The 12,138-nt window shown below is 39.3% G+C and overlaps 1 protein-coding gene across 6 annotated transcripts in view; it reads right to left on the bottom strand.

The window, feature by feature from the left end:
- LOC120225023 (ankyrin repeat and sterile alpha motif domain-containing protein 1B-like) overlaps positions 1 to 12,138 on the bottom strand; it is an 82,847-nt gene that overhangs the window by 52,829 nt on the left and 17,880 nt on the right. For 3 of the 6 annotated variants that reach the window (XM_039223249.1, XM_039223247.1, XM_039223251.1), the window contains exons 3-5: positions 8,883 to 8,957; positions 2,499 to 2,627; positions 86 to 157 (exon numbers count right to left, since the gene is read on the bottom strand). In XM_039223249.1, coding sequence (XP_039079180.1) covers positions 86 to 157; positions 2,499 to 2,627; positions 8,883 to 8,957 — 276 coding nt within the window. The remainder of the gene's footprint in view (positions 1 to 85; positions 158 to 2,498; positions 2,628 to 8,882; positions 8,958 to 12,138) is intronic. The other 3 variants (XM_039223250.1, XM_039223248.1, XM_039223252.1) reach the window with 2 other exon arrangements.

Genomic DNA, 12,138 nt, shown 5'->3' on the forward strand with positions numbered 1-12,138 from the left:
TAGTCATTTGAAAAGTGGCAATTTGTAACCATACCCGGTATTTAGTATTTCAGCGACTAGAAATAAAATTGTTTGGCAAACTTACCCGCATTTTTGCACAGGCATCTTGGGTTGATTCTGTCCCTCTAAGCTCTTTTATCAGCATAGAACCTAAATACTAAAATACAAAGAAATTCAGTGATTTATGAAAAAGAGTATAAATATGAGTTGTGATTTAGAAACCAAACTGTGGAAGTCCTATTGGCTGGGTTTCCTGTCGGAAAGTTGTTGAATAACTTTTAAAAACTAACAGTAACTAATCCTAACAAATAAATGCCTTTAGAGAGAGAATGCTATAGAATTAACTACAGTTTTGAGAGCTGTAAATTGCTCTTTATAATAAAACTGCAGCATCTTCTAAAGATGCCATCTTTCAAATCATATTTAACTGCAAAATGGGGGCATCTAAAAATGTTTTGCCTTTTTTTTTTGAGGCAGCAATGTCTGCAAAAATAAATCACACTACTCTACGTAATTACAGGGTTGTGTGAGACAGCTGAGAAGCTAAGCAACATGCACCCCATTTGGGCTGACTTGGCTGCGTAGGTAATTAACGTTAGGCGGAGACACAGTTTGGGGTCTTTTCATTCACAGCTGCACGCCCAGTGGTTGATCCACCTGAGAACGAGATGGGCCCCGAGGGAAGGGAGCCAGCAGGGAGGGCGAATGGCATCTCAGTTATTCCTGAACAGAAAGATTTTAGCCCCTGCTGCAAACCCACAAAGGAGGGCTGAAGGGGGGAGGAGGAAGATGAAAAAGTCTCCTGCCAAGAATGACCAACCACTTGGGCTGTTAGGTGATCAGATCCAATACTACCTTGGGACAAAACACCACTCAACGCTCCACTTTCTAGCTGAGGGGCGGTTTGTAGCAAATCTGCCTTTCCACCCACCAATTGACTCCTCTTCAACTCTTTGAAGCTTCAATCGGATTCCTTTCTTTGTCATTTCCCCCCCTCCCTAATCTCCTTCCAAAAATAATAAATAAATAAAAAGAGCTCTATGTGTATTTTTTTAAAGTGAATTAAAATAATTATTTTCCTGACATGACCGAAGAAAAGCTGGTCCTCTGCAAAGCCGCGGTTGGGAATCAGGCTTGCAGACCAGGAAATTGCTGACTTGAAGAGGGTGAGCCCTTAAGGGGCTGAGAGCAGAGGGCGTGGATAAGGGCCTTGAAGAAAGGAGAGTTCCTAAAGGCTCAGGGATTTGGTGTTTGAGCTTTTGGAGGAAGAAAGAGGCATTTCAATCCTACAGTTTTGGGAAGATTACTGCTGAAATAAATCCAGTGCTTCACAACAAGTAGGCAGTAAAAGAGATATAGATAACAAAATGAAAAAAAGGTGAAATTGCTATACAACAACCAGAATGCCCACATCTTAATCAAATTAAGAAAAATGATTTAGGGGGCACCTGGGTGGCTCCGTTGGTTAAGCGTCTGACTTCGGCTCAAGTCGTGATCTCACGGTTCGTGGGTTAGGGCCCCAAGTTGGTCTCTGTGCTGATGGCTAGCTCAGAGCCTAGAGCCTGTTTTGGATTCTGTGTCTCCCTCTCTCTCTGACCCTCCCCTGCTCATGCTCTCTCTCTCTTTCTCCCTCTCTCTCTCAGAAATAAATAAAACATAAAAGAAAGAAAAATGATTTTCGTGAAATCCTTGTCTTTTAAGTTATTAGGGAAGTTTGTCCTAATTGAAACATTTCTTTGTAAAAGAGGTGATTTTCTTCTGCTGTAGTCATGACAACTACCACCTGCCCCCAAACCTACGGTATTTTTTCAACATTTCCCTGTTTATATTGCAATTCTCGACTAAGCCTGATTCTCTCTTCTATTGGAAAAAAAAATCCAATATTATAATTCTAATGAAAAAAATGTGGTAGTAGAGCCAATGTTTTGAGATCATTGGTGAGTAAGTGGAGATGTTTGTATGTGCTATACTTCTGTTCGTATCCATCTTAAGATCATACTTTATTTCATTTAAAATATACAACTATATACAAAACAGATCTTAAGCTCACAAAATTCAAAGGGATTGTAAAACTCTATTTACTTGGACTTTCTCTGTATATACAGAAAAGGCTACTTAAAGAATAAGAGAAGGGAAGGGGGAGCCTGGGTGTCTGAGCCAGTTAAGCATCCGACTTCGGCTCAGGTCATAATTTTGCAGCTCATGAATTTGAGCCTGCATTGGGCTTTGTGCTGACAGTTCGGAGCCTGAAGCCTGCTTTGGAGTCTGTCACCCTCTCTCTCTCTGTTCTTCCCTGTCTGCCTCTCCCCTGCTCATGCTCTTTCTCTATCTCTCAAAAATAAATAAAACATTAAAAAATTTAAAAAAAAAAATAAGAAAGGGGGAGAATAAGTTTCAGCGGTGGACATTTTGGTATATTTTCAACATAAAAGTAAACAAGTCAGAAAAACACCATCTCTCCCCACTGGACCCCAAATACTGAATTCACAGTAACTTACAAAAGCTTTGTAATCGCACGATTGGAAGATTAGCTTTTCTGGGTGGTGTTGCCAGTACTGTACTGGAGTGGACGCTGTGGCTTCATTTGGAGGTCGCAAGGTAATGGAAGGTTCTCCCCAGTCTCCTGTCTGAAAATCACATTTATTCTAGAGGTAATATGAGCAGTTGGCCAAATTCATTCCCTACAGCTATCCTGAGTTCTTCTTACACATGTGTACAGGGATGAGCAAATGTATTTGAGTTTATTATGTGCACATAAATACTTTTATTGTTTATTATGGTTTCATATGTGGTAGCATCATATTTCCCAAAGCTGACTTAATTTTTGAGGTGTGAAAGAAGTTACTCCATTTTTAGATTGACACCCTAAGTAAGGAATTTTAAAATAAAACAGAGATCTTCATAAATGAGGCACTAATTCATAATTTTCTGTCACACAGAAAAGAACATACAACCTTGGAAAGACTTCTGTTTTTAACCTGGATTATTTGAAATTTTTAGTTTGAATTGCTTTTACATTCAGGATACACAGTTCCATGAATTTCAGTTTCCAAATGTGACATGTACCGTGTACTTGGGATAATTTTATATCTCTGGAGAAAAGGTAGTAAAAGTGTGACTCTAAGCAAAATTTTAGAAGAAAAATTTATGAATGGATGACTAGTTTCCCTCATCTGAATTCATCTGTATTGATAAAATGCCACTCTGACTGTCTTAGATGTATTTGGCTACCTTTCTCAGAAAACCTAAGGCACACATGAATAATAAACATTTAAATACCAAGTTTGGTCGTATGTACACATGCATGTACTTGAGGATCTTGGTTCACAAATACAAGCCTGTGCACATATGATGGTGCATCATATAATGCATACGCCCACTAAGACAGACCTGAGACAGAAGGACATCCTGTAGTGTCATTTACCATTTTCCATGAGGTTAGCCTCATAACGGGTTAGTGTGAGAATCTATGAAGTGAGAGGTCTGTGCTGGCAAGTCTGGGCTCTAGTCTGATTCAGGTATTATATACAGGAGATTTCTCACTCTCTTCCCTAAAGATTCTCATTTCTTAAAATTCAGCAATTTGTTCTCAAATGGACATTAACAAAACTAGACAACAGGCAGATTTCCAAAGCCACTCTCTTTTAACCTGGATTCAGCTGGTCTTGTAGAATTACAAGGAATCACCTTTCTCAGGAATTGAAGAATATAAATAGGTCTTATGAATTCCCAAGCCAAATAAAAACTTGGTTAGAGACCAACTTTCATGGAAGTACTAGCAAATAAGTTGATGCTATAGGGATTCTTAAGAAGGATAAGAATATTCTTATATTCTAGGATAAGAATGCAAAATTGTGGATGTAGATGTATGTTTTGGGGGAGAAAAAACTCTACAGTTTTCATTAAATTCTTTCAAAGGATCAGAAACCCCAACAGGTTAAAAATCACAAGTCTCCAGGAATAGCTTAAATAGGCTGTATGTTTTAGGGAAGAGGACCAGCATTTCAGTTTTCTCTGTTCAGACTGGACTTACATGAGGTGGCTGCTAATGCTGGGAAGTGGTAGGCATAGGCTTTGACTTCTGAAGCTTCTAACTGGCTCTGAAAAAATGGGAGAAAATTCTAGAGCCCTTCAGGAATGCACAGGCCTTTTCACTGGAGCAGAGAGCCTGAAGCTTTTCTACTTGAGATGGGTCACTCCCAATCTCAGGAAGAGCAAAGTTAGTATCATGCTAGCTCATTGGTTTCTCACTGGAGTGTGCGACCTATCAGATCTCAAGCTCTCCCTCACGCTCTAAGCTCTTCTTTTTTTTTTTTTTTTGATAATTGTTAACATTTATCTTCTTTATACTTGCATATGGCTTGGTTCTCCTATCTCCTCTCTGTTGGTACGGTTAACACTTTACCTGGAATGATTACTTTAGCATTTCCGTCTGTCTTAGGACCCATCCTTGACTCATTCTTGAGTTTTCTCTTTATATTTATATGAACTTTTATTTTGTAAAAGCAATGACTGACTGACTTCAATTAATTTTAGGCATAAGTTTTCCTCTGGCTGCCTATTAAGATATTTGAATTTCCTTCCCTCTCAAACATCTGGTCTTGATTATTTCCCCAGTCTTTAATTCAATTGGCTGTGATATGCTTTAAAAAAAAACAAAAAAAAAACTAGTATAAAATTGAAAATGTAGGAAATGTGGATTTTGGTATTATTTTGAAGGTGAGTGTAATAACATTTAAGTGATAATACCTATAGTTAAACCTCTGGAAACATGCAACTACAAGTTCTTAATTAAAAGCTCTCCCCAAATCTGGCAAGTCCTTTAATCTGCCCCATTAACTTTCTTCCCGCTCCGCCTCCCACCCTCGATAAAGCAACAACAAATAGCAAACAGGTGTTGTACATTTAAGTCACAGGTAACACTGTTAACGGAACAACAGAAGTTTGCACGCAACTTCGTGGAATGATACAAAAGGAGGAGCTTGTTGATGTTACACGATCCTTCCATCCAGTATTTGCTGAGGTGACAACTTAAACCAAGCATCAGATCTTCACATTATGCCTGTCATAGTTCAGCTGAGTACACCTTGGCCAAACTCAACAGGCAGTTTTCAAAACAGTCTGAACAGACATGGCAGGAGCTGGGGTTACCATGGGTTGCTGGGCAAGGGTTGGGAATAGGGCTGGTGGGTGGGGAGAAATGGGGAGAAGCTGGGGTTATGGGGACATTTCAGGTGTTAGTTCATTAGGCATGCAAATCATATGCAAACTCATTCTCTGTTGAATTAACTCAAGCACTTTTATAATTAAATTTCAATGTGAGTTCCGTACATTTAAAGCAGAACTACAGCCAAATGCTGATCAAAATATTTACATCATCCACATAAGTCGTAGCAGCCATTTTGGGAGTAACAAGCCCCAGCACATACCACCTCAGTCTGGAATACATCCCGACCTCTTATTTGATAACCACTTGAAGAAATTCGTGGCATATCCATTTAACTCTGTTTAAACAGCGCCATCATCTGCTCTTCTATGACTCCACTTTGTCCAGAAACCACAGCCACCTGCTTTGAATTCAGAGTGATCTGACAGGGCCTCCCCTACGTGCTATGGGGGAGGGGAGGAAATTACAGGGAAGAGAAATACAATCCTTACTTTATTTTCTTTGTGGCCTTGAAACATTACTCCAGTCCAAATATTTTTAAATTCTCTATATAGACTGAATCTATCTTTCTGGAAAAAGATAATGAGTTTTGTCATATTTAGGGCTATTTCCAGAAATTCATTTTCAAATGAGGGAAAAGTGTTGTTAAGATTCAAGATATAACAAAATAAATTTATGTTCTTCCTGGAGATTTACCAACTTATTATTATTGTTCTTAATCTTGGATCAAAGAATATTTATAAGACTCAACTTATAGGTGTCGATCCTTCTCTTTGGAGTTAATTTTAAGAGAATGGACAGACTTGGTGACGCATTACTGCAAAGGGCAGGAATGGTTTTAGCCTCTGGGTGGGTTCCCGCTTCAACTAGTCAGCTGACAGTAAGTACAAGCCTCCAGAGAACAAGGGTGCCTTAGGGCTCACCCATCTTGGAGGCTGGACTGCAGCAGGAATGACCTACGGAGTAACTGATCAGGGCAGTATAGTGTATGGACTAGCAAAAGAAACCAAAAGACAAATTAGGGTTTCTACCTTAGCTATAAAATAATTCCAAACTGTGAGGCCCATTGTCAGGCTTTGCCAAATAGTACACTCTTATAAAGATGGTACCTGTATTTCTTCAGGTAAATTAATAAAATTAATTTAATAATTTCCCAGTTTTTAAAAAATTTGTGTTAAATATGAAAAAAATAAAAAAGATGTTTTGCCTCAAAGAATGGTCTATCATCAAATGTTACATAATCAAGCCTTATCCTCAATGAACAGTAGATCTGAACACAGGTAACAATGATGAAGCAATATTTAAATAGAATAAAAGAAGACAAGAGGAAAAGGTTGGGGTAAAATTCTATCTTAAACTATTACTGACTGACAGTACTTTAAAAGGCTTAAGCAACTGCAGAAGAGAAATGATTCAAGGCACTCTTACTAAATGTTTTCAGGCTACATTTTTAGAGCTTAAAATACTTAAACCTTTCCTTTATGTTCATGTATTAAATGATCTTAATATTCCAAGAATTTGGTCATGGCTTAAAACCTCATTTACTTGGTATGTATGTACATATGCATGTATATATGTATTTCTTTAGGATAATATCAGCATAAAAGAAAAATGTACATCATTAAGTATCCTTTTGAGCTCAAACAGAAATTAACCTTTGAATATAAAGGAAAAACATAATCTAAGATTAGAGCTTTAAATGGAAAATTGATTCTGTTGAATAGGTAGGCCATACTTAAATCAAACGTCTTTCATGCCACTAGGTGAAAGTATAAAACTACTAACCGAATTTAATATCTATATATACTAAATTGTATATATAACATAGAAAAAGTTCACAGAAGTCTATAGATAGATTTTTATTGGATAGCAGAGTCTAAAATGCAGCTTTTAAACTTTGCTTTATTTCAAAAGACGGTAAAGCTGACTGACTTTTAGTTCATCTGCACCAGATACATAAGGCAAATGCTAAGATATCACATTGTGTAGCTTTCTCCCTGCAAACTGGAAACTGAAGAAACTCCATATTCTCTGTGCAAAGAAAGGGAAGCACTGTCGATATCCTCATTTTCTTCTTGAGAAAAAACTTCCTAAGGTTGTCAATAAATAATTATAAGCCATGATTATCACTGAGCTTCCTAACATGAACAGAAAGGTATGGTATTTTCCAAGTCTTCTATTATTCTTTAAATTTTTTTTTTAAAAATTAGGATTTAATTGATTTTTTTTAAATAGAAGCTTTTAAATCTTTTATATGAGGAACTGTTTCCACCTACCTGCTTATAAATTTAGATCTGAATATTCACAAACATTATTCTCTATTTCTTCAGAACACTTAATGAAAAACTAAAATTATTTTAAATGACAATTGTTATTTTAAGGTTTCATTTTATTTATTTAAAAAACTTTTTCCCTTAAGGTTTCATTTTCAATAATTCTGACAAATATCAGAGAAGGGCTACCCAAACATTCATAAGATATATGTGATTACATGTATTGTCTGTCATCTCTAAGGCTACGAAGAATGCTACATAGAGCTCTATGCTTATAAATGTGTATATATATATTGGGATGTGAATGTAAAGAAAGGCTTCCTACAAACATTCACACACACACAGAAGCAGGATGCCACAGCAGTTGTTTTAAAAATCTTCAGGAATAAAGAATGCCAGTTTTGTCAAATGCAGCTGGTTATACTAAATTTGTTCCTTTTGATGATAGAGAGCAGAGATGGCCACTGATTAGCACTTACGGGTTCGGGAGGGACCACTGGGTCACTGAAGCATCAGTACCAGGCAATGTATAGACCCCAAGAGGCAGAAATCCCATGCACAGGAGGGGTGTGCCTGGCGTGGCTCCCCGAAAGAGACCCTCACATGCCACCCTGAGAGCTCTGCTTAGTGATTCTCAACCAAATGTCTCAACCTCTCAGCAGGCTATCCAATGGCAAAAATTTATTCAACAGGATGTGCAAACAGGATTGTATTTTAAAATACAAAGCAGAAAATACCAACCATAAAAATGTCTACTTTCCAAACAAAAACGAATTTTTTTTTAAGTATGCAAAGGTAGAATGTGAATATTTGAATATTAGGTAGCTTGGTGTAAAATGGGTCATGATTTCAACAGTTTGTAAAGATCAATTCAGAATTGTCAAATGGAAAAAGGCTGAGAACCACTTTGTAGCCATAATAGTGCAGCTCCTGGCTATACTACTCTCACACTTGCATGAAAGGTATACAGAATATCATGCAAATCATACTCCAATATTTCTCACAAGTAAAGCACATGAACCTTTGAGAACTGTTAGACACAATGGGTTGAATAGCCCGTGGACATGGGGAAGTACAAGATGAGGAAGAATAACACCGATATATACATGTGTGTGTATATATATATATATCAATTTACCCTTTTCCTTCTTCCTGTAAAAGCAAATTAACACAGACACCTAGGATGAAAGCCAAAACTCACATGGGACAGATTTTAACTGTAGACTTTAAAACCAAGTATGTTTCTCATTTTAGGACAATGTTTGCACGTCAACTAGTCACAAGGCACAGTGAATGAAATATAATAGACAAGATCTCAGGAGTCATTAGACATCACAAATTTTCTGCATTGCCAGGACACAGTACCTGTAGCTATTGACAACACTTTGCAACACATTACAGAGCGCAAGTTCAGGAAAGAAAATAACCATTTGTAACCTTACATTATGAACCTGATGGATGGCTGAGAAAGGAAATCCAGCGTTCTGATTCGTCCATATCTCACAGACAGACGACTGCTGATATAAACAGAAAACTATCTCATCTTGTCAATATTTAGAACATGGCAGCTACCATGGTAGCATCAAGGAAAGGAAGGAGGAACATAATAAAAAGCAAAGAATCACATTTCTTAAACACTGACTCACACACACACACACACACACACACACGCACACACACACACACACAAACTCAAACAATGTTTTAGGATGCCCAGGTTTAATAATTGGCTTCCAATTCATTCTTTTGCTTAAAAGGATTTTGGGTTGGCTGGGCGGGGGAGGAAAAAGACCATTTATGCATTAGTTTTATATCAAGGGAGATTACCAATAAATGCACATCTTGCGAAAAGCAAACTGTTTTACATTTGCCAAAGAGAACGGAAATATCTTCCCTCTTCACATCATTCATTTCAGAGGATAAATATTTTCATGAAGTTCAAGAAAGATAGGAAAAAAGCCTTTAACGCAGAATAAATATTTTTATTTTCTTATCTTCAATGACCAAAAGCAAACAATGCAATAAAATGACTTTCCTGACTTAGTCATTGCTCCACTTGATAAACCTAGAAGATCCTTCTCCCTCCAGAGTTCTCAAGGGCAAAACTGTGATTGCCCTTGGGAAGAATGGGGAGAAGCATCAGTATGCCACTCAGCAGTAGAAGTGTGTGGTGGTGGAGAAGGCAGGAGATTAGAGCAAGGAGGGGTTGGGGCTAGGAAGCCGGGGTCTGTTATATCGAAGCAGACACTTTGGTGAACAGCACTGGGAAGCCTAAAGGAGTCAGCTCTGTAATCTCAACTCTCCACCACACCATTAACAATCTAATAATTAACAATTATTAAAAGGCAATAATATTTGCTTAGAACCAAATGCCAAACTAACTCCCCTCCCAGGAATTACAGCAGAACCACCAAATAAAGCGAAGAGACTCCTGGCTTGATCTTTATAGAGTTCTTTTCCTGAATTCCATCATTCTAAAAGACACCATGAAATTGAATCACAGAAAATGGCAGCATGCCTAAACTTACTCAGTAAGCACTGTGAACATCCCCAGAATTCACAAGCAGGCCGTACAAAGATCATGCAGGAAGGAGATAAGAACATAACCACAATATGGTTTAGAAGCCCAGCAAAGAACAATCGCATCAGCAAATGAATTATGGAAAAGAAACTTATCCCTGGCTAAATGTCTTCCCTACCTCCACCCTCCCAGAAATGCTCACCAGAAATTTAACATCTCTCTGTCCAGTTACAGTAGCATCTCCCCACCCACACATAAACATCTTTGTTTTTCATCCCTTCTGTCATCTGGATGGCTTGCTGGGGATGGATTGTTAGGTAACTGGCATTTCCTTAAGGAAGTAAGATCCCTGGGGGTCTGACCAAAGGCAATATCAACCACCTCCCACTCTAAGTGGCTTAACCAGGTCTGCTACTCTTAGCTCTCTCTCTAAACTTCATGCTGTTTCTTCCACAGGGGATTTTCCTCTTCTTACCTTTCAAAAATTAAAACTAGCAAGTTAAGTCTTGCCGGTTAACCCCCCAGCTTCATCTACAAGAGCTGCCATCTGATTCGAATATACTAACTCCATGCTTTGGTGGGGCTGCCATCTTAACTGGCACAAAACATACTTCTAGGATATCCTTGACCTTTTCAGTGCTATCATCCACAGTTCTGAGCTAATTCTTTCACAAATTTCAGAGACTTTTAGTGCTAGAAGTAACCCATGGACCACCTGTCATCTGACAGATGAAAGGCACTGAATTGACATTCAGAGATGTAAGTGGCTTGCTCAGGTCACACAGGGGAGGGTCACAAGTCAGCCTGCTAGGATGACTGGAAAGGACTGCCAGCTTGGTACTGACTTCAAAGAAGGCCAAGGGGGTCTCCAGTTATATGGCGATATGTATTGTTTTACCCATCCTGGAACACGTGTCTGTAAATGGAACCAGTTCAAGGAAGAGTCTCAATTCCACTGGGGTTCAAATAACCTGAATGTTTTATTGTTTCCTATCATTACTCCCAAATGGGCCAGTCCAGTCTCCCCTCCTTGATGGGCATCAGGCCACTTGACATTTTGGGCAGATCTCCTAACTTCGTGGTCACTGTGAGTCCCTAAGAATCCATTTTGTATACAACTCGAGTATCATCTGATTCAGACTTTGCGCTCTCTTACCACAGGCCAGTCCTGAGGCTTAAAAAACTCATGGTGGCTAAAAGAGATTTGGTTTGTACTTGATCCTCTTCTCCTTTGTTCTTCCTGTAGGAGCAGGGAGGAGTGAGGTGGAATGGTCAATCTTGGAAACTCAGGACCCCAAGCTCTACCTCCTTCATGCCCTTTGCTGGGGAGGAGAGCACAGGAGAAGGACAGTGGCCTCTTTTCTTATCTGGCTATGGCTGGATTCTCAGATGGTTGCACTGCTTCTAAGGGTGACACTAACATGGCTTCCAGTGTTCTGGTGTAGCTGGTGCGCCCACCCTGCCCCACTCTCACAAGGGTTCTGCTGTGTACCCGTGTGAGATCTTTGGAGTCTCCGCTGGGGAAGGGGAGTGGGTCCCCACTGCACAGTTCTCACTGATGTAAGAAATAGGTCTCTAGCTTGACTTCCTCCAACCTCTCCTTAGCTCCCCTAGTGCCCATGCTGGCCCCTTGGAGAGACACAGGGGAGAGTGTACAAACCCAGCCTCCTCAGGGCGGGCTGCTCTGTGACCACTCTCAGGAGACGTCTCTCCGGTTCCCTCTTCTTCAGCTCAGGCTGGTGCATCTGCTTATTCGAAGTCTGACCGGAAAGAGATGCCAGTTTCCCCTTCTGGTAGGTTCCCCTACTCTGGATAGACCTTCTTCTTAGAGGTCTTCTCATAGGGCTTAGAGGACATGGGGACATCCCTCTCCTCAGCCACATGCTCTCCTCAGTGGCTCAGACAGTTCTATGCCCTTCCCCAACACCAATCTTCTGTTTGTGCAGATAGGTAGCTGGCCGGCAGGCCACAATTCATCACCTTTTGGTTGATCCTGAACAAGGTATCTGGATCCATTCTCACCAGCTTTCTCTGGAGAATGTTTGGAACTTAGTACCTACAGGAAATTTCCCACTTAACATCTTGTTACACGAATACTATATTCCAACAGTCCCAGAAAGTTACCAGTTAAGGAGGGAAGAGATGGTCTCATGTATCACTTATTTTATTTTTAAAAA

Source organism: Hyaena hyaena, unplaced genomic scaffold (assembly GCF_003009895.1).
Source record: "Hyaena hyaena isolate Hyena2069 unplaced genomic scaffold, ASM300989v1 scaffold_1305, whole genome shotgun sequence".
Taxonomy (NCBI): Eukaryota; Metazoa; Chordata; class Mammalia; order Carnivora; family Hyaenidae; genus Hyaena; species Hyaena hyaena.